This window comes from Dromiciops gliroides, chromosome 4 (assembly GCF_019393635.1).
Source record: "Dromiciops gliroides isolate mDroGli1 chromosome 4, mDroGli1.pri, whole genome shotgun sequence".
NCBI lineage: Eukaryota > Metazoa > Chordata > Mammalia > Microbiotheria > Microbiotheriidae > Dromiciops > Dromiciops gliroides.
The window spans coordinates 242,762,485-242,785,299 of NC_057864.1; the positions used below are offsets into that span (position 1 = coordinate 242,762,485).

Genomic DNA, 22,815 nt, shown 5'->3' on the forward strand with positions numbered 1-22,815 from the left:
TGGGGGGAGAAGGAAAACAAAACCCTTGTATTGGATACACATAGTTAATTAAGCAAGATAAATTCCCACACTGGACATGTCTAAAAAATGTGTCTTATTCTACATATTTGGCCCATCATCTTTTTTTTAAGGAAGTGACTACTCCCATTTCCATTATCTACTATGCTCTTTCCGGTAGCCTTGTGAGATGAGCAGGTCAGATATTATTAATAACTCTATTTAACAGGGGAAAAAACAGTCTCACAGACATGAAGTAACTTGCTTAATTAAGTCACAGGACCCAAAAAAAGCGTTGACAGACAGGAAATCCTTAGCAGGACTATCCACTTCTCTTCCACTTTACAGAGAAGGAAAGAGAGGCACACAGAAGGGAAATGACTAGGCTGAAGTCATTGGCAAAGCAGGAATTAGGTCCCTGGTCTCTTGGCTCCCTTCCCAGCATTTTTTTTTTTTTGGTGAGGCAATTGGGGTTAAGTGACTTGCCCAGGGTCACACAGCTAGTACGTGTCAAGTGTCTGAGGCTGGATTTGAATTCAGGGCCAGTGCTCTATCCACTGCGCCACCTAGCTGCACCTCCCAGCATTCTTTACACAGCACCACATTACCATGATGTAAAGTGGGTTCATTTTGGCTGCCGCATTTGGAGGTTCCCAAAGGAGATTGGGAGCCTGCTGGTGGGTCTCCTTGCCCCAAGTTTCTCCCTTCTCTAATGCATTCTCCATTCAGTCATCAAAATGATTTTCCTAAACTGCAGGTCTAACCATGTCACTTCCCCTTCCCAGTAAACTCCAGTGGCTCCCCATCACCTCCGAGGATCAAATACAAAGTTCTCCAGCATTCAAAGCCCTTCATAACCTAGCCTCCTACCTTTCCAGTCTTACATCTTATTTCCCAACATGTATTATTGGATCCAGTGATGCAGGCCTCTAGGCTGTTCACGAACAAGGGACTCCATCACTAAGCTTTGGGCATTTTCTCTGGCTGTCCCCTATGCCTAGAAAACTCTCCTTCTTCATCTCCACCTACTGACTTTCTAGGCTTCCTTTAAGTCCCAACTAAAATCCTATCTTTTATCAGAAGCCTTTTTTCAGACCCTCTTAATTCTATTGCCTTTTCTCTCTGTTAATTAACTCCTTTTCATCCTGTATATAGGACTATCTTTTTTTCTTTTCTTGGTGGGGCAATGACGGTTAAGTGACTTGCCCAGGGTCACACAGCTAGTAAGTGTCAAGTGTCCGAGGCCAGATTTTAACTCAGGTCCTCCTGAATCCAGGGCCGGTGCTTTATCCACTGTGCCACCTAGCTGCCCCTGGCAGGACTATCTTTTGCCTCTTTTTGTATCCCTGGCAATTAGCACAGTGCCTGACACATAGTAGGCTCTTACCAAATGTTCATTGATGCATTGATTGAGCCTGAACACCCCTGATGGGTCGTGGGTCATGGTGCGGGCAGAGAAAGATAGGGGATAGAGGTCTGCAGATGGACAAGGAGATCAGCTAGCTTGATCCCTCAATCTCTGTCTGAAAAATATCCCCTACCCCTCCCCTCTGTGTTTTGTCCCTTACAGCTGCTAATATGAACCTGGATCGGATTGGGGAGCAAGCAGAGGCTATGTTTGGAATGGGGTAAGCCCAGGTCTCTGCACTAGAGTCCCTGTATAGTGGGGGAAGAGGGATTCACCCTCCTGGCAGGTGGCAGACCAGAATCCCATGGCCGGAAGGTTTTTCAGGGGTTTAAAATCCATATTCCTATTGCTTCCCCCCTTTCCTGCTCCAGATCCCTGAGACACCCCATGTCCTCACCAGTTGATGCTCCCTCTCCCCTGCCAAGCTCAGCAAGAGCTAGTTGGGTGCACCTGTGCTCAGGGGGTAGCTTGCTTGTTCCAGTTTCCATGTGGATCCATTCCCAATTCATCCCAGGCAGGAGGGCCTTTGGCTAAACAGGCAGAACTAACTTCCCATCAGACACAAGTTGGAGTGAGATGAGGGGAAGTTCCTCTTTTAAGGTTTCCTTGAAGCATGTTTACCCTTGTCTGGGCATTTTGCCGCTCACTCTCCTTCGTGAACCGCAACTTCTTAGAAAGCAGCAAGGACATCTCTTTTCTTTATATAGTCATTCTCCCTTCTTTTTTCTTCCCCTCTCTTCCCCTCTCTTCCTTCCTTCCTTCCTTCCTTCCTTCCTTCCTTCCTTCCTTCCTTCCTTCCTTCCTTCCTTCCTTCCTTCCTTCCTTCCTTCCTTCCTTCCTCTCTCCCTCCCTCCCTCCCTCCCTCCCTCCCTCCCTCCCTCCCTCCCTCCCTCCCTCCCTCCCTCATTTCCTTCTTTCCTTCTTACCTTTTCTCCCCCTCTCTTTCTCTCCCCTCCCTCCTTTCCTTCCTTCCTCTCTCCCTTCTCTCTTACTCCCTCCCTCCTTTTCCCTGACTGAGCAGGAAGACCAGCAGCATGCTGGAAGTGGATGATGAAGGTGGGCGCATGTTCCTACGAGTACTGATCCATCTCACCATGAACGACTATGCCCCTCTGGTCTCAGGCTCCCTGCAGCTGCTTTTTAAGCACTTCAGCCAGCGCCAGGAGGTCATACATACCTTCAAACAGGTGAGGCCCTTCTGTGCCCTGCCTCCTTTCCCTCTGTCCCCACCCCAGATTCCTATGAGTCCTCCTGGAAGAGGATCAACCCCATCAGGGCCAGTTCCACCAGAATGAAAATAATATCTACCAAGGGTGGGGGTGCCTTTCACATTTCTTCCCACTGGTTTTTCCTAACAGTCTTGTGGGGGTGGGGAGGTCAGGGTTTGAGAGCTTCCTTTGTGCTAAGCCAGGGGTATGTAACTAGAAAAATTGAGATAGTTGGGGGCAGCTAGGTGGCGCAGTGGATAAAGCACCAGCCCTGGATTCAGGAGGACCTGAGTTCAAATCCGGCCTCAGACACTTGACACTTACTAGCTGTGTGACCCTGGGCAAGTCACTTAACCCTCATTGCCATCCCCCCCCCCAAAAAAAAATTAAGATAGTTTATGTTCTCAAAGAGTTCATATTCTAATTGGAAGATATAACATGTAAAAGAAAGCTTAGCTGCAGGGCAGATGGGAAGGTCTAGAAGTCTTATGGGTTTAGCAGTGAGTCAGGTGGAAAGACCCAGCCATGTGAGGTCTGATGACCCTCCTGGTAGGCACAGAGGGTCTCCCAGGGCATAGAGGTAGAGCAAATGGTAAGATCCTGTGGTTCGCTATCTGAGTAGAAGTTGGAGTTGTTGATTCCCATCTCATCTGAGCTCTGTGATCATTTAGGCAACTTGGGTGAAGAGAGAAAGAAGGCAGAGATGGAGGGTGATCCTAGTGGTGGCAAGGAGTCTTCCCATGGCTGGACTGAGGGAAGAGAAAAAGGGGAAAGGCAAATGGAGGAAGGAGCCCTCTGTAGTGGTGGGTTTTTCAGCAGCCTGGGAAGTGAGGAGGGAAGGCGTAGAGAGTTTCAGTAACTTGTGTCATCATACAGGTAGTAATAATGATAACAGCAGAAATTTATATCAGGCTTTTAAGGTTTGTAAAGGACTTTGTGTGTGTGTGTGTGTGTGTGTACATATATCTCTATACATGTATATATGAAAGATATGGATAGATAGTTATATATAGATACACATATATACATGTAGACACAGAAACACACAAATGTGTGTATATATATATTATATATATACACATACACACATATATGTATATATTCTAATTTAATTCTCATAACAACCTTTTGAGGTAGGTGCTATTCCCCATTTCACAGATAAGGACAAAAAGGCTGAATGAATTTAAGTGATTTATTTGCTCAGGGTCATACAGCTAGTACATATGTCTGAGACAAGATTTGAACTCAGGTCTTCTTGATTCCTAGTCCAGTGCTCCATCCACCATACCTCTGAGCTTCTTCCAGAAAGTGACTGAGTGGGGATTTGAACTCTGGTCCCATTACTTTAAGCTTAGCTCTCCAAATTCACTGCTTTTTCTATTACAATACACTGTCTATATCAGAGAGCTCATGGAAGACAAGGTTGAAGTGGGAAATCGTAGGGCCATATTGTGGGAAATTTGAGGCATTTCCTCTACCTCTGTCCTTGCTCATCCTCTCCTTTAGGTGCAGTTACTGATCTCGGCTCAGGATGTGGAAAACTACAAAGTGATCAAGTCTGAGCTGGACCGACTTCGGACCATGGTGGAGAAGTCAGAACTGTGGGTGGATAAGAAGGGTAGCAACAAAGGAGAGGAGGTAGTGGATGAGAAGAAGGAGAAGAAGGAGGTGAGGAGGTTGGAAAGGAGGGTCAAGGGTCAAGAGTCAAGAGCAGGGGCAGCGACCAAAGAGGGCCTTGGTGGAGAAAGGTGTGGGCTTGAATCTGGACCTGACCCTGTTCCTTAACGTTGGCCCTTCCTTTCCATGCTCTCAGCACCCCACAGATGAGGAGGGCTTCGCTCATCCACCTGGGGAGAAGAGCAGTGAAAACTACCAGATCGTCAAGGGGGTGAGTGGTTGGGACTGGAGAGGGTCAGGTAGAGGTAGAAAGACTGGCATCTGGGGAGTAGGGAGGGATTCCAGAAAGGGGAGCCACACTTCAGAATCACATTCCTCCTCCAAGGGTCATCTGAACTAGCTGTGAGCTTTGGTTACCAGTGGGCACAATATGGTGTGACTCTCACTCCTTCTGCCTTCTAGGCAACCAACTTGTTAATAAACAGACAGATTAGTTAGTTAGCTAGATAAAGCATTTCTTAAATGTTTACCATGTCAGACACTGTGCTAAGTCCTGGGATTTCACGTGGAAGAAAAAAGACAGTTCCTACCCTCAAAAAGCTTACATTCTAGTGGGAAAAGATAACATATAAAAAGTAGCTGGAAGAGGAGTGGGGGAAGACATCTCTGTACAAGGGCAGAGCTGCCGGTGAAGAGAAGGAAAAGACCAGAGAATCATGAGTAGAACTGGGAGAGAAGTGAGCATGGGTTACCCTGAGCTCCATCTGAAATATGGTGGTCTTGGCAGTGGACCTGGGAGAAAATGGAATAAAATATAATAGGTGATATTATCTAGATTTTTATTAGGTTTTTTTTTTTTTTACATTGAAGCTTCAAATTGAATTCTCTTAAATTTAGTGGAACTCAGTTTCACAGTTGGATAATTCCTCCCTCCCTCCTTCCCTCCCTCCCTCCCTCCCTTCCTTCCTTCCACCAGCCACCCACTTATTTATTAATTTATCTTTTTATCTATCCATTTCTCTATTAATTTATTTGATGTGCAGAATCAAACCATTTTGATAGTTCCTAGTTTTTCTCGATAATTCATTTGGTCTGCCTGTAAATGCTTTTTTCTTTCTCAGATTCCCTTTTTTTAAAAAAAATATTTTGGAGCCTAGCATTCATATCCAGGGAGCACAGTTTGATCCTCTCCTAGGGTTTTCCTGCCCCTACCTCATGACCAGAGGCTTGCTTAGGGGCAAGGGTGAGGCACACAAAATAGTTAGGTGTTTCCAGAGTTCCTTTTTCCTCTTATTCTTTCCCTCACCCCATTTCTCCACCATCTTCCCCCCAGATCCTCGAACGGCTGAACAAGATGTGCGGTGTCGGGGAGCAGATGCGGAAGAAGCAACAGAGGTTGCTCAAGAACATGGATGCCCATAAAGTCATGCTGGACCTGCTACAGATCCCATATGAAAAGGTGGGAACTGACCCCTAGAGCCAATTCCTCACCCTGCTTCTGACCCAACCTTCAACCTTCACTTCTTTTTTTTTTTAATTAATAAAGTATTTTATTTTTTTTCCGTTACATGTAAAGATAGTTCTCAACTTTTGTTTATACAAGCTTTACAATTTCAGATTTTTCTCCCTCCCCTCCCCTCCCTCCCCCCTCCCCTAGACAGCAGGTAATCTGATATAGGTTTTATTTATATATATATATATATATATATATATACATATACACATATATATATATATACACACATAATAACATTAATCCTATTTCTGCATTAGTCATGTTATAAGAGAAAAAAAATCAGAGCAATGATGGAAAACCTCAAAATAGAAAAAAAACCAACAGCACCCAAAACAAAAGAAATAGTATGGTTCATTTAGCATCTATACTCCGCAGTTCTTTTTTTTTTTTTTTCCTGGATTTGGAGATCCTCTTCCATCACGAGTTCCCTGGAACTCTTCTGTGCCACTGCATTGGTGAGAAGAATATAGTCCATCACAGTAGATCAACACTCAATGTTGATGTTACTGTGTACAATGTTCTTCTAGTTCTGCTCATCTCACTCATCATCAGCCCATGCAAGACCCTCCAGGTTTCTCTGAATTGTTCCTGCTCATCGTTTCTTATAGCACAATAGTATTCCATTGTATTCATATACCACAACTTATCCAGCCATTCCCCAATTGATGGGCACCCCCTCAACTTCCAATTCTTTGCCACCACGTAAAGAGCAGCTGTAAATATTTTTGTACATGTGGGTCCCTTTCCCCCTTCCATGATCTCTTTGGGAAAAAGACCCAAAAGTGTCAACCCTCACTTCTTCCTCTGACTCTGCCCCTGTACCCTTATTCTCCCCCAATCATCACCCTGACCCTAAACCCTTACCTTGAGTCCCTCACTCATTACCATAACAATGACCCTAGGAATTCTCCTTGACTTTCTACCCTATTCCTCACCACAACTCTGAGGTTTGACCTTGACTCTGATCCCTGACTTCTTACCTTCATACCTCCTCCTAATAATAATAATAATTGCTCATATTTATAGGCAGTGAGGTGCTACAATGATTAGAGTAGTAGGCCTGGAGTCAGGAAGACTCATCTCTCTGAGTTCAAATCCAGCCTCAGATACTTACTAGCTGTGTGACCCTGGGCAAGTCACTCCATCCTGTGTACCTCAGTTTCCTCATATGTAAAATAAACTGGAGAAGGAAATAACAAACCACTTCAGTATCTCTCTTCCAGGAAAAACCCAAATGGGATCATGAAGAGTCAGACACTTCCGAAAAATGACTGAACAACAATCTAAAGCTTTTTCATTTACAAAGGATGTGATTTTGGTTGGTCTTCAGAATAGCTCTCTGAGGTAGTTAGTTCAGATATTATTATTCCAATTTTACAGATAAGAAAACTGAGGCTCAGAGAAATCAAATGCCTTTCCCAAGGTCACCCAAACCCAGGTCTCTTGATGCCAAATCGTGTGTTTTTTTCTATTGTACCAGAATGATCTCCCCCAAGAAAAAGCATCTCTTCTCTTGGATCTCACTCCCAACCCTTTAACTGAATTCTGACTATCTCCACACCTGACTCCTTAGATTTTAGTCTAACCCCAACCCTCACCACTCGATTTGACTCCTCACTTTGACTCCTGACCTTTATCCCAAATCCCGGTCTTTTACCTTAACTCCGACCCTGACCTGAATCCCATTCTTGCCCCTTTTCCTGATCCAGATCCCAGCTGCAGTCTTTACCCTTGTCCATCAGTGGGGATCCTTCCCTGGGACTCAGCATCCCTCCCTTCTTCCCCCTCCTGCAGGGTGACGCGAAGATGATGGAAATCCTCCGCTATACTCACCAGTTCCTGCAGAAGTTCTGTGCTGGAAACCCTGGAAACCAGGCCCTGCTCCACAAGCACCTCAATCTCTTCCTCACCCCTGGGGTAAGAGATGGACAAAGGGTCCTACAGAGGGAAAGCAGTTCCTTCAGTTAGGGAGTAGAGGGTCCTGGTGGGGAGAGGGGACCCTGAAACTATTAGGGAAGAGGGATCCTAAGGACTCAAGGGGAAGGAAAGAGGAAAGAGGGGAGCATGAGCAGGAGAGGCAATAGGGCACAGCAGAGAATGGGGACCTCCAGAGGCAGGGACCACTATGTGCCAGGCACTGTGCTAAGCTCTGCAGATACAAAGAAAGGGAAAAGAAGACCAGAATTCAAATCCCGCCTGCCCTTGCCTTACCTGTGTGACCTCAGACAAATCACTTAATTTCTCTGGTCTAATTTGTTTCATCTTTTTTTTTTTTTTTTTGCGAGGGGCAATGGGGGTTAAGTGACTTGCCCAGGGTCACACAGCTAGTAAGTGTCAAGTGTCTGAGGCCAGATTTGAACTCAGGTACTCCTGAATCCAGGGCCGGTGCTTTATCCACTGCGCCACCTAGCTGCCCCCTGTTTTATCTTTAAAGTGAAGAAGTTGGAATAGGCAACTTTTAAAATTAAATAGTGTGTGTGTGTGTGTGTGTGTGTGTGTGTGTGTGTGTATATATATACATATACATATATATATTTAATTTCAAGCCTATATTTTTTCCTCCCTCCCACCTTCTCTCTCCCTGCAAAAGGAAGTATGAAACCCTTGAAATAAATAAGCACATTCAAACAAAACCAATTCCCACATTGCCCAAATCTAAAAATGCATGTCTCATTTTCTGTTAGACACTAGATAACTCTAAGACCCTGCGCATTTCCTGATCTTTGATCCTTGGGCTTTGGGGTGGGGGACAGTATTGGGACAGAGATTTATGAGGGAAGGGGAAGGTAACTGGGGTTCTTGTCTTGTCTTGGCCATTGTGACTTGGGCAAATCACTTCATAAAACCATAGATATAAAATTGGAAAGGGCCATAGATATTACCTGCTCCAACCCTTTCATTTTGTATTGATGAAAGTGCTTATATGACTTGCCCAAGATCAATAAATGGCAGTCAGGATTCAAACCCGGGTCTTCTGTGACTCCAAATTCAACCCTCTCTCCACTCTATCTTGTCTCTTTGGCCTCAGTTTCTCCCAATTCAGAATGAGGGTCAGTTGAGCCAGATAGTCCTGTAGGTCCCCCCATGGCTCTGACATCATAAGTCTAGGTCTCCAAATTGAAGGGGACTCTGAGATTCAGGAGGAGGTGGGCTTCCTCATACCTGAGGCTGCCTCTCCTCTGCTGGATCTTGGCAGCTCCTTGAGGCTGAGACTATGCAGCACATCTTCCTGAACAACCATCAGCTCTGCTCGGAGATCAGCGAGCCTGTCTTGCAACACTTTGTGCACCTGCTGGCCACCCATGGGCGGCATGTACAATACCTGGACTTCCTGCACACTGTCATCAAGGCTGAGGGCAAGTACGTCAAGAAGTGCCAGGACATGATCATGACCGAGGTGAGTGAGAATGGTGGGGTGGGGAAGGGGGGCATGGAGAGAAGGGAAGAAAGTGGGGCTCAAGCCTGGACTGGAGCCAACAGCTCAAGGGACAGGCAATGGCTCCCTCACAGTCTTGGGGAACCCAGGCAGGAAGCCTAGGTGAGCTCAGGTGGAAGGCCAGGAACCCAAAAAGATTCAGAAAAGAACCTGGGCAGTGAGACTTATAGAACTCAGGCAGCTGAAAGACCTCAGGCATGGAGACTTCTCTGTGCAAAGCCAAGGAATGTGTTTGTGGGATAAAGAAACTGACTCACAGACCTGGATTTTATTTTTCATTTTTCACTTAACAAGCATTTGTTTTCTCTCCCTCCCACCTCTCTCCCCACCATTGGTGGAAAAAAGGCAAAAAAATTCCTTGTAACAAATCTGCATAGTCAGGCAAAACAAATTCCCTTCTTTGGCTGCTCTGAAAATGTCTCCTTCTGCATTTTGAGTTCTTTCCCCTCACTGTCATGGGGTGGGCAGCATGCTTCATCATCGGTCCCCTCACATTGTGTTTTGGCTTTGGGTTTCAAGCCAAGTCAAAAGGCCAAGCCTCTGATAAAGCCTAGACCATGTCAAAGTAAAAAATAAACAATAAATAAAAGTAATGACTGGCGGGGGTGGGAGAATGCTGGCAACAGGCCTAACCAGACTCGGGCAACAAGGCTCTAAAATGCAGTGGGACTAGGAGAATTCAGACAGAAAGATTGCTATAATTCAGAGGGAGAGTCTGAAGGAACTCAGCTTGTGAGCTGACGAAAATGTGGGCAGTGAGCCTGCCTGGGGACCTGAAATAGCTCAAGACAGGCCTAATAGAACTCAGTTGGAAAGCCCAGAGAGGGGAGTAGATCTCAAAACTCAGGCAGGGGAGGGACTTCCTTTATTTCTTTTTCTTTTTTTTTTTTGGTGAGGCAGTTGGGGTTAAGTGACTTGCCCAGGGTTGCACAGCTAATAAGTGTCAAGTGTCTGAGGCCGGATTTGAACTCAGGTCCTCCTGAATCCAGGGCCGGTGCTCTATCCATTGCACCACCTAGCTGCCCCAAGAGACTTCCTTAGACATGGTACCAGTCCTTGTTCTTTTTCCTTTGAAGTGAGCTGGAGTGGGTTGCGTGGGGTTTCTTCGTTTGAGAAAAGTTCAGGGTCCAGAGCAGGCAGGTACAGAGGTGGAGGAATGTGGCTAAGATTGATGCCCAGCTAGGTTCGTTTTGGAAGCAGGACTGTTGTGGGTGAGGAAAGTCAAGGACCTGCACTCCCTTCGCCCCACTCATACTGGATTTGGAATCAGAGAATCTGGATTCAAATCCTAGTTTTTCTCCTTACTTGCCTATGTGATCTTAGGTAAGTCAACCTCTGTGGGGCCTCAGTTTTCTCATCTATGGAATGAGAGTTTGGACCCAATGGTCTCTGAAGGTCCCTTCCAGATCAAGCCCTGAAATCCTGTGAGCCTGTGGCCCTCTTTTTGCAGAGGACACCAGTCTCAGGCCTCTGGTGACAAGTCCTCCATTTTTCCCTCTATCCCTCAGCTGACCAACGCAGGAGATGATGTGGTGGTGTTTTATAATGACAAGGCCTCTATGGCCCACATGTTGGACATGATGAAGGCGGCGAGGGATGGCGTGGAGGACAATAGCCCCCTCATGTACCACATATCCCTGGTGGATCTCCTGGCTGCCTGTGCTGAGGGCAAGAATGTCTACACTGAGATCAAGTGTACCTCCCTGCTGCCCCTGGAGGATGTGGTCTCTGTGGTTACTCATGAGGACTGTATCACTGAGGTACCCCATCTGTCTGCCTGAGGGAGGCTAAAGAGAGGGAGGGAGTGGGGGGTGGGGGGGAGAGAGACAGCAAGAGAGAAAGAGACAGAGAGTGAGAAGGCGGGGGAGGGAGGGAGAGAGAGGAGAGGAGATAGGGGAGATAAAGGGGAAAGAGGGGAGAGAGAGAGACAGAGAGAGAAAGAGAGAGAGACAGAGAGAGGTGTGGAGGGAGGGAGGGAGAGGAGAGAGAGAGGAGAGAGGGAGGGAGGGAGAAGGATGGAGATGAGGGAGAAGAGAAAAGAACTGGAAAGAAGTGAGGAGAAAAGGAGAGAAAGATGGAGAGAGGGAAAGCAGGAGAGAGAGATCAGGAAGAGAGGAAGATGAAGAGAAGGAGGTACAGGAAAGGAAGAAAAGTAGACAAGGAGGAAGGGAGAAAGAAATGGGAGGAAAAGAAAGAAAGAAGGGAAGCAGGAAAAGAGGAAAAATGAGAGAAAACGAGAGAAATAGATGGAAGAGGGGAAAGAGATAAAAATAGGGCAGAGAGGTGGAGACAAGGGGGGATAGAGGAGTCTAGTTGGGGAGAGACGAGAGGGAGAGAGTGGAGGAGAGAGAGAGGGGTGGGAAGTCAGAAGAATAGAAACATTGGAGATGGAGAGAATTGAAGATGGGATGAAAGGCAGAGAGGAGGGACAGAAGAAGGAGAAAGAAGGGGGAAAGACTGAGGAGAGGATAGGGGAAAGAGGGATGGGAACAAAGAGAGGGAAAGAGAGAGGGAAAGGATGAGAGAGATGAGATAGAAGAAAAGAGAGTCAAAGGAAGAGAGAGGCAGGGAGAGGAAGAGAATGAGTCAGAAGAAAAGGGAAACAGTCTGGAAGGAGAAGGAGACAAGCGAGGAAGAGAGAAAGAGGGACACGAGGGAGAGGGAGAGGAAGGTTGACATTTAAAGGGAGGGAAGGGGAGAAGGGAGAAGAAAGAGGAGGAGACACTGAGTGGAAAAAGGAAATTGTTGGCCACACCTTCCCTATCTTCTAACCTCCCCTTCCCTTTCCCCCTCCCTGCTATTACCCAGGTGAAAATGGCCTATGTGAACTTTGTCAACCACTGCTACGTTGACACTGAGGTGGAGATGAAAGAGATTTACACCAGCAATCATATTTGGACTCTCTTTGAGAATTTCACCCTGGACATGGCTCGGGTCAGTGTATTATGGAAGCAGAAAACAGAGCGTAGAGAGGGAAGCCCTCCCTCTCCCCAAATAAACACCCCAACCCCAACACACACACACAAATACCCCCACACATACACCCCCTCCACACACATACTCATACCTCCACACCCCACATACACCCCCCACACACATACCCACTCCCCCAGGCTTCTGCCTCTCCCCAGCTGTTTCTGGGACCCTGTGGAGATTCTTCAGCTAGGCACACTACCTTGCTTCATTTCTCAAGAGGGCCCACCCTTGTACTTGCTTGTGATGAATGTAGATTTCACCAGGGAAATCAGGCCTCAAGGAGAGTGGGCTTCAGAGAGATTCCCTCTTCCCTCTCTATTCCCTCTGTAGTAGGATGGTGTGTCTGGGCTGAGTTGTGAGAGGCTGGCTCTGAGGAAGGGGGTTGGCATGGTAATCTCTGAGCACTTTGATTTGGGGAACAAGAAGGAATGGGGCGCAGCACTGGGAAATGGGGAGGGCTGAGCCCAGGGCAGCATGGGTTCTGATAATCTCCCTGCATCTGGTGTCCCTGCAGCTCAGAGACACCCTCTTACATTCATTCTCACCTTCCCTTCCAACCCCCAGGTCTGTAAGAAGCGAGAGAAGCGCATGTCTGACCCAACCCTGGAGAAGTACGTTCTGACAGTGGTCCTAGACACCATCAATGCCTTCTTTAGCTCCCCCTTCTCTGAGAACAGCACCTCCCTACAGGTGAGTGTCACTCCTAAAAAGCAACATCTGGCCTTTCTTTGGTCTACTCTGACCTTGCAAGTCATTTTCTCTCTTGAAGTCTCAGATTCTTCATCTGTAAAGTAAAGAGTTTAGACAGGATGCCCTCACTGCTCTAGCAGTCTGTGATATGCCCATGTTTCTCCCTATCCCTCATCTCCATCTTCTCTCTCTTATTCCCCTCTTTCCATCTTTCTTTCCCTTCCATCTTTCCAAAAGCTTAAGTGAGAGACAGCTGGAAGCTAAATACTGGATTTGAGATGCTGTGTTACCTTGAGGACATTGCTATCCTTCTCTGGGCTTTAGTTTTCTTCTCCATAGCTTGGAGGTGGTGGTGAAGGGGGAGGGTAGAAGAAGGTTGGGAAGAGTGATAAGTGAATCTAAAGATTAGGAATAGCAACAGTATTTGTTGTTTGTTATTCAGTTATTTCACTCATATCTGACGCTTTGTGATCTCATTTGGCATTTTCTTGGCAAAATTATGGTTTGTAGCTCATTTTACAGATGAAGAAACTGAGGCAAACAGGGTGAAGTGACTTGCTCAGGGTCACACAACTAGTAAGTGTCTGAGGCCAGATTTGAACTCAGGAAAGAGGAGTCTTCCTGGCTCCTTGTTCAGCACTCTGTTCACTGTACTACCTAGCTGACCTTAGCAACAGTATTGCTTTGTGAAGTTAGTCAGTTTCTGCTCTTATTATTCTAATTTGCTTTGAACTGGACCCTGGAACAGAGTTAGAGGAAGTACTCAGAGAGGAGGAGACAAACCCCTTTCCCATTAGGAGCCTTTGGTCTGATGGAAAGAACTCTCAAGGACAAGATATGGTCCCTGCCCTCAGGAAGCTCCCAGTCTGATGGGGAGATAGGACACACTCCCACATACAATACAAACAAATACAGGCTGAATGCTAGGGGTTGAATGGAGGTGATCCAGGGTGAGTGAGGTCAATCAGGGAAGACTTCCTGGAGGAACTTAGTTTTGAGAATGAATTTGAAGAATGAGAGGGACATAGATTTGTCGAGAGGAAAAATAACTTGGCAGAAAGAGCACTAGAATCAAAGACCTGTGTTTGAATGTCGACTCAGACACTTACAAGCTGGGTGACCCTGAGCAAATCACTTGACATCTCTAGGCTCTTCATTCCTCTTCTGCCAAAAACAAACAAACAAACAAATAAACGAGGGGGTCGCCTTTATTGTCCCTTCTCATTTTAACTTTGTGGTCCTTTTAGAGGATTTAGGAGGAAATTTTAGCTTGGAAGAAGTTGGGGCTGGGGCTGGGGTTGGGAGACAGTGGTATCCCTGAAGGGGTGCGGTGCTTCCGGAAGCTGGGAGCCGAAAGGGCACCAGGGAGGGGGAGTGGCCAGAGGCCCCTCCTCCACTGGTTCCTCCCCCTTTCTAGACGCACCAGACGATTGTGGTACAGCTACTTCAGTCCTGCATGCGGCTGCTGGAGTGTCCCTGGCTGCAGCAGCAGCATAAGGGCTCAGTGGAGGCCTGCATCCGGACCCTGGCCATGGTTGGTAAGGTCATCTCAACCAATCCCCTGTGGTGGTCAGATAAGAAAAAGAGAGGAGGAAGGGAAATCTCTGTAGTCCAGAGGAGAGGGGGAGATGCCTCCTTTGGTCCTCCTTAGATCCAAGTAAACTTGGCTCTAGATGAGAGGAGTTTTCCTTGTTTGGATTCTCCTTGTTCACCCCAGCCCCGCTTTGCCACACCATGTCTAGGCAGTCTGCTCAGAGTCCAGCCCAGGTGATAAGGCGAGGGCTCAGGGAAGTCTAACCAGCCATATCTGTTCTTCAACCAGTCGGGTCTTTCCGCCTTCTACCCTCTTCCAGCAAAAAGCAGAGCCATCTCCCTGCCCATGGACCTGGACTCCCACATCAGCTCCCTCCTCAACAGCAGTGCGAGTTGTGCTGTGCAGCGCAACGCTTCTAGCTACAAGTCGGCCACTCGGGCCTTCCCTCGGGTCACCACCACCGCCAACCAGTGGGACTACAAGAACATCATTGAGAAGCTGCAGGTGGGCAGGCAAAGGGTAGCCTTACTCATAGGCTGCATAGGTGGCTGCCTGCATGACAGGATTCTGAAGCATTTAGAGCCGGGGTGACCTTAGTGATCCTTTGGTTCAACCCTCTTGGCAATAAGGGGCAGAGCTAGGCAATCCTCTCTCCAAAGCCAGTGCTCTTTCCTGTTCTCAATCTAGGACCCCATTGGATGCCCCAAATTCCACCATTAGCAATGCCTTCTTTTGTACAATAAGCATTGATTGTTGTTCAGTCATGTCCAATTCTTCCTGACCCCATTTGGGGTTTCCTTGGCTGAGATACTGGAGCGCTTTGCTCCTTCTCCAGATCCTCTTACAGATGAGGAAACTGAGGCAAACAGGGTGAAGTGACTTGCCCAGGGTCATATGGCTAGTATCTGAGGCCAGATTTGAACTTGGGTCCTCCTGATTCCAGGCCCAGCACTCTGTCCACTGAACCATGTAGCTATCTCTAATAACAAGCATCTTCTTTTTTAAATGTAGATAGATCTGGGAGGGTTAACATATATTAAGCCATTAATATTTTCCTGCCCATAGTTTGCTTCCTTCTGTAGCTTGGACTCCCAACATGTATAATCTGTTGGTCAAATTATGATCTGCCTAAGGGTTTTTTGTTTTGTTTTGTTTAGTTTTTAGCATAAATGCTTTTAACCATTGGCCATTACCCATGAGTGAGCAGACTTGTAGGCCTCACCACCCCGGCACTAGAATTCTGATGCTGACAGGCTTGGGGATATCAGTGATTACAATTGTAAACCAGATTCATATGTCCTGAGCACACACAGGGATTTCTGATTACTTGGCACATTGTGGAAAAATTCATTTTCCCTTACTCTGCTGGTAGCAGAGAATGGGGCATTGAGGGAATGGAGATTTTGATGGGGGTGGGGCATTTTGGGGTCCTCTTCTCTTCCTAAATCAATCAACTAATCAACAAACTTTTATTAAGCACTTTTATTAAGCTCCTCTTATATACCACCCACTGCGGTGCTAGGGGCTGGGAATACAAAGATAAAAGTCTAAGCCCCTTCCCTCAAAGAGTTTTCAGTCTATCCTCCCCAAGCCTTGAAGTCATTTCTGGCCAGAGTTGGGACAAGGGTGTTTGTACACCCTGAAAATTCAAAAGTTTGAAACTGGTGCCCCCTCCATCTTTCTTTTTTCTTTTTTTTTTTCTTTTTTAAGTGAGCAATTGAGGTTAAGTGACTTGCCTAAGGTCACACAGCTAGTAAGTGTCAAGTGTCTGAGGCCGGATTTGAACTCAGGTCCTCCTGAATCCAGGGCCAGTGCTCTATCCATTGTGCCACCCAGCTGCCCTCCCTCCATCTTTCTTTCTGTCCATGAGAGGCTTTGAGCCTTCACTATAATGTGGTGGTGTCCAACTCAAATAGAGATTGATACCTGTGATCCACTTAAAAGACCACAAATTAACATTATCTATATTGTTTTGTATTGTATTTAGTTTGTTAGACAATTCCCAATTACATTTTCATCTGGATCTGCGCACACTTTTGGGAGTTTTGCAGATCACATATAGCCCGTGGTCTATGAGTTTGCCACCTTTGCTATAATGCATGTAATATTACAGCAGAGGAATGCCTCCAGGTCACCGGGAGCAGAATTTTGTGGTCTTAAACACTTGGGGCTTTTATAAGAAATTCATAGGAAAAGGTATTCCTTGTTGTGCCCCTTCCTGGGTGCTGTGCCCTGTGGAGATGCCTCCCTTGCCTATCCTTAGTCCTGACTCAGGCTCTGGTCCCAGTCTCCTTCTCTTCATTGATTGGCTTGACCTGGGGCTCTCCAGGACATCATCACCACGCTTGAGGAGAGGCTGAAGCCGCTGGTGGAGGCCGAGTTGTCGGTGTTGGTGGATGTCCTGCACTGGCCTGAGTTACTGTTTCTGGAGGGGAGTGATGCCTACCAGCGCTGTGAGAGTGGAGGCTTCCTGTCCAAGTGAGAGGATACCCAACACTTCAGGGGAAGGGGTGTGGAACAACCTGGACCATTGTGGCAATGGGGAAACCCTAGGAAGGAAGAGATGTGGGAAGAGAGATCCAATTGGGGGCTGTTTGGGAGCTAGGAATTAGCTGTGTTGGCTCAGTTAGGGGTGGGTAGAGTAGAGGAAAACTGGGGAGATACCTGGGAAGAATAACCAGGTATTCTAGCTCAGGAGAATGTCAGGGGCAGATGTCAGAAGACACTGGGCATTCCTGCCTGGGGGTGGGGAACCCAGAGGAGACTGTGTCTTCTCCCAGGTACCTGAACTATGTGGGGTAGGGGAAGGGCCTGGGCATCTTGGCCTAGTGTTCACAGCATATGGTCAATACCCCTGGAGAGTGAGGAAGAGGGTTAAGGGTGTTAGGGGAGCTCTATGGTCTTCCTATCCAGGTGGGATTGGATTACCAGGGATGGGGAGAGGACTTTGAGGGACCCAGGACAGACAATGACTGGGAGGGGTGCGGAGGCTCTGGGGATGGAGTGGGTCTGAGCCCCCTATCCCTGGCCTGGCATCCAGGCTGATCCAGCACACAAAAGACCTGATGGAGTCAGAGGAAAAGTTATGTATTAAGGTGCTGAGGACCCTACAACAGATGCTGCTCAAGAAGAGGAAATATGGAGATCGGGTGAGTACGGGAGCTGATAAATGAAGACTCTCCCTTCCCCCTTCTCCCCATCCCTCCCCTGCCTCCCTTCCCTTCTCTTCCCCTCCCTTCCCCATTCTTCTCCTCCCTTCCCCTCCCCTCCCCTCCTGCTGTTTCTACCATTTTCTACCATTTTTACTCTGTTAACATATTCACAGAGCATAGGCTATCTGAGCTGGAAGGTATTTCAGTCTAACCCTAAGCATCTTTTTTTTTTTTTTTTGGTGGGGCAATGGGGGTTAAGTGACTTGCCCAGAGTCACACAGCTAGTAAGTGTCAAGTGTCTGAGGCTGGATTTGAGCTCAGGAACTCCTGAATCCAGGGCTGGTGCTTTATCCACTGCACTACCTAGCTGCCCCTAACCCTAAGCATCTTAATTTTTTTTTTCCCCATCATGGACCCCTTTGGCAATCTGGGGAAGCCTATGGGCCTATTTTCAGAATACTATTTTTTTTCTTAGATAAGCATTTACTTTTTAAAAACGTAAATGGGGGGCAGCTAGGTGGCGCAGTGGATAGAGCATCAGCCCTGGAGTCAGGAGTACCTGAGTTCAAATCTGGCCTCAGACACTTAACACTTACTAGCTGTGTGACCCTGGGCAAGTCACTTAACCCCAATTGCCTCATTAAAAAAAACAAAAAACAAACAAAAAACCAAAAACGTAAATGGTATTTTATTTTTTCCAACTCATATAACGATAGTTTTCAACATTTATTTTTTTAATTAATAAAGTATTTTATTTTTTTTCCATTACATGTAAAGATAGTTCTCAACCTTTGTTTATACAAGCTTTACAATTTCAGATTTTTCTCCCTCCCCTCCCTCCCCCCTCCCCTAGACAGCAGGTAATCTGATATATATATATATGTGTATATATATATATGTATATGTATATATATGTGTATATATGTATATATATGTATATATATGTGTATATATATATATACACATACATAATAACATTAATCCTATTTCTGCATTAGTCATATTATAAGAGAAAAAAATCAGAGCAATGATGGAAAACCTCAAAATAGAAAAAAAACAACAGCATCAAAACCAAAAGAAATAGTATGGTTCATTTAGTATCTATACTCCGCAGTTCTTTTTTTTTTTTTCCTGGATTTGGAGATCCTCTTCCATCATGAGTTCCCTGGAACTCTTCTGTGCCATTGCATTGGTGAGACAAATATAGTCCATCACAGTAGATCAACACTCATCAACATTTATTTTTGAAAGATTTTGAGTTTCAGATTTTTCTCCCTCCCCAAGATGACAAGCAATTTGACACAGGTTCTACATGAGCAATCATGTTCAACATATTTCCACACAGAATGCATAAGATTTTAAAATTTTATTTTTAAGTGCACAAAATATATAGAATCATAAAGGAACCTGCTTCTACTGACATGCAGTTATTGAAACATTAAAACATGAAATTCACAATCGCCAGGTTAAAAATCTCTGATCTAGCCTTCTCCCCCCCACCCCTTTTTATAGATGGGGAAACTGAGTAGAGAAGTAACTTTGCCAAGCTCACCAGACTGGGCTGATACCAGGTCTCGTGGCTCCCCAGCTCTGTCCTCTTTCCCCTATATTCAGCCGTACCCCCAAGCTGCTAGGATTTACTTCCTTCTGTATCTCTCAGGCCACTTGCCCATGTGTAGCTTAGGCACCCCCTTTCTTTTCCTTTGATATGTGACTAGACAGAGTTTAGTCATTTTTCAGCCGTGTCTGACTTTTTGTGACCCCATTTGGAGTTTTCTTGGCAAAGAGACTGGAGTGGTTTGTTGGCCATTTCCTTGTCCGGCTCATCTTACAGATGAGGAAATGAAGGCAAACAGGGTTAAGTGACTTGCCCTGGGTCACACAGCTGGGAAGTGTCTGAGGCCATATTGGAACTCAGGAAGATTGAGGTTGGATACTCTGTCAACTGCGCTGCCAAGGCAACTAGAACATGCTTATAGAGTATAGGATTGTTCAGTCTTCCTGCTGGGACTCATCTTAAAGATGTTTCAAATCTAGTTGTCAATGCTGACACAAATTTCTGAGCCAATAGCTTCCTCTTTCATTTTAAATAGTGGGAGGCTTGGCTGCCATTTTAAATAGCAGGCCCTGCTATCACCCCGTGGGGAATAGGGGGGACCTGATTTTCCCTAAAAGTGCTAGCAATGCTACTTCCTGTTCTTCCTGTCCAAAGCATTTACCCAGAGGTCCTTACACCTCTGGTCCCTCCTCCTCACCTCCCTCCAACTTTCTGGCTTCCTCCACACAGCATGTGCCTCCCATCCTCCCAACTACGAAATCTTCCCTAGTGTATAATGTACACATAGGGAGATGGTCTCATATAGTGTGTATGCCACTATACCACCATATATGTTGTGTGACCCTGGGGCAGGCATTGAACTTTTTAGTGTCCTAAGCAATTTCCTAAGATAAGAACTTACAGAAAAGTTGCCTATTTGTATTAGTGGAGGGCATTTTCACATTGGAGCTAAAGGGAACTCACAAGTCCACTTTCCCCCTCCTCCCCTACACACACACACACACACACACACACACACACACACACACACACCCATGTTTCTGAGGCTGTTTTCTTTCTTTCTTTCTTTCTTTCTTTCTTTCTTTCTTTCTTTCTTTCTTTCTTTCTTTCTTTCTTTCTTTCTTTCTTTCTTTCTTTCTTTCTTTCTTTTTTTGTGAGGCAATTGGGGTTAAGTGACTTGCCCAGGGTCACACAGCTAGTAAGTGTGTGTTAAGTGTCTGAGGCCGGATTTGAACTTAGGTACTCCTGACTCCAGGGCCAGTACTCTATCCATTGCACCACAGCTGCCCCCAAGGCTCAGTTTTCTCACCCAGACATTGGATATAATAATTCTTTCATAGGGCTGTTTTGAGGAAAGATTTGTAAAACTTGGAGCCTTACAGTAATATAAATTTCTGTTATTATATACAGTGATTCTTAGCGGGGGTAAGGGAAGGTAAGGGCGCACAGGGTGAGTCTCAGAGAAACCAAAAGTTCACCAGGGCTCTGAGATTTACAAAATGCTTTCTTTACATTAGCCCTTGAGACAGGGAATAAAAATGTGAGGAAACTGAGGCTCTGCTCTCTCTGAGAGATAAAAGGGGTCTTGCTCACAGCTTTTCAGTGGCAGCTGGGGGGGGGGATTGGCCCTGGAGGGGGGGTGGTATGGGCTATGGAGATTGGCAGAGAGCATGTGGGCTTCCTGTGGTCTGTGGGGACTGCTGCAGGGGTATGGGTTGAGGCTCATGGACTACCTTTCAGGGCAACAACCTGCGGAAGATGTTGCTTCACAATTATCTGCAGAATCGAAAATTGAACTCCAAGGGGGACATCCCGGATTCCATGGGCGCAGGTAAAGCTTGGGGTCCTGCCTTCCCCTCTTTTCCCTGTGGGGCCTCAGTACCACACAGTTCAGAGGTAGTGTGGTGTAGTAGAGAGAGTTGGATGGGTTGTTACAGGGTCTGGGGTTGAATCTCTTAACCTCCTTGGGCTTCAGTACCCTCAACTTTCAAATGGGGAGTATAGGGAGCTAGACTAGATGTTCTTTGGTGTCCCTTTTTTTTTTTTTTTGGTGGGGCAATGAGGGTTAAGTGACTTGCCCAGGGTCACACAGCCAGTTAAGTGTCAAGTGTCTGAGGCCAGATTTGAACTCAGATCCTCCTGAATCCAGGGTTGGTGCTTTATTCACTGGTCCACCTAGTTGCCCGCTTTGGCATCCCTTCTTGCTCTAAATCTAGGGTCCTATGATCTTCACCTTGAATTTCTCTGCCCCCCTTTCAGAATTCTCCTTACCAGCCTTGGGCTCAGTTTGGGGAGAGGACTGGGCTTTCGCAGACCCAGATCCTCACACTCTGAGACTCAGATGGTCTCATCCCCAGGGTGGCTTGTCCCACTTTTCCCACCTTGACGCTACCCCCATCCTCATCTGCCTTGAGGGGCCTGAAGACTCTCCCTATAAAATCCCTTTCCAGCCTGGAAATCTTTTCCAACCTCGGGTGCTCCTCCCACCCCTAGCCCTGGAGATCACCCTCCAAATCCCCAACTCCCCCAGGCTCCATCCCTTCCCCAACCTTCCTTGTTCTCCAGACCCAAGGCCCCTTTTACCCTCTGTTCTCCCAGTTTGAGGAGTACTGGATTCCCCCAGACTCCTCTTTTTATTCCCTACTTTCTCCAACTTGCTGAGTTCCCTAAGAGTGCCTTGTGCTCTGTCCCTGGTCTGCCTCTCCCCCAGGCCAGGACCAGGACTGGTCACACATCGCGGCAATCCAGTGCCGGCTGGACAAAGAAGGAGCCACGAAGCTGGTATCTGATCTGATCATGAGTACAAAGAATGAAAAGATCTTCCAGGAGAGCATTGGCCTGGCCATCCGCCTGCTGGATGGGGGCAACACTGAGATACAGGTCGGTTGCTGCAGTGGGGGCCGGGGGCCTCCATTCGCATGAGACTCTGGAGATGCTTTTTGGGCCTGGCTGACTTTCTGGTCACTTCCTGTCTTTTTTTGGATGCGTCCTGGAAATGACCCATCTGTTTCCCTTTCCACCACCCCTACTGTATTTTTCTTATATCCTCTCTGCCTCGTTGTAGAACAGTTTCTCTATCCTCCTGTCCCTGCAGTAAGCAAAAAAGTAGCAAATACTTAAACTATTGATACTCTTCTTGAGTATCAATAGTTTAAGTTGCTCCTAGAAAGGGTCTCATAGTACCTGGTCAGCACAGATAGAGTATAAGCTCCTTCAGTTCCTGTCTGTCTCATTTTTGTCTTTGTTGATCCACTGATTGATCACTTGATTGTAAAGGGAACTAAGCTGGGCTTCTCTTACTCACTCTAGTTTAAACTCATCATCATCACTTCTCTCTCTCTTTTATCTTTCTCATTCTCATATGGCATAGAGGAAAGTGGGCTGGTCCTGGTGTCAGAAGACCTAGGTGTTCTCCTCGTATTTAGATTTGTGGGATGTTTGCTTTTCACAAGTACCTGACACCATTTGAAGCTCATGATGGGGGCTCGGCAGGTGTTAGTACACCCATCTTACAGAGAAGTAAAGCAACTTGCCCAGGGTCACATAGCTTGTAAGTGCCTGTGCAGGAATTTGAACCCAGGGCTTCTGATTCTGAGACCACTGTTTTTTCTGCTATATGACACTGCCCCTCTGATGAAACTGAGGCAAAGCAGTGCAGTCTGGTGGGAAGGGTCACTTTGGAAGGGCCTTGAAGACTGGATTGAGAAATTTGGATAGTCGCTA

General features: G+C 46.5%; 1 protein-coding gene across 1 annotated transcript in view; it reads left to right on the forward strand.

The window, feature by feature from the left end:
• Positions 1-22,815, forward strand: part of ITPR3 (inositol 1,4,5-trisphosphate receptor type 3) — a 133,342-nt gene that overhangs the window by 84,837 nt on the left and 25,690 nt on the right. Inside the window, exons 24-39 of the mRNA XM_043963070.1 lie at positions 1,568-1,625; positions 2,427-2,592; positions 4,120-4,281; positions 4,427-4,501; positions 5,564-5,689; positions 7,541-7,663; positions 8,943-9,143; positions 10,691-10,942; positions 11,991-12,116; positions 12,723-12,848; positions 14,266-14,386; positions 14,702-14,886; positions 16,712-16,860; positions 17,423-17,531; positions 20,833-20,923; positions 21,803-21,972. Coding sequence (XP_043819005.1) covers positions 1,568-1,625; positions 2,427-2,592; positions 4,120-4,281; positions 4,427-4,501; positions 5,564-5,689; positions 7,541-7,663; positions 8,943-9,143; positions 10,691-10,942; positions 11,991-12,116; positions 12,723-12,848; positions 14,266-14,386; positions 14,702-14,886; positions 16,712-16,860; positions 17,423-17,531; positions 20,833-20,923; positions 21,803-21,972 — 2,240 coding nt within the window. The remainder of the gene's footprint in view (positions 1-1,567; positions 1,626-2,426; positions 2,593-4,119; positions 4,282-4,426; positions 4,502-5,563; positions 5,690-7,540; positions 7,664-8,942; positions 9,144-10,690; positions 10,943-11,990; positions 12,117-12,722; positions 12,849-14,265; positions 14,387-14,701; positions 14,887-16,711; positions 16,861-17,422; positions 17,532-20,832; positions 20,924-21,802; positions 21,973-22,815) is intronic.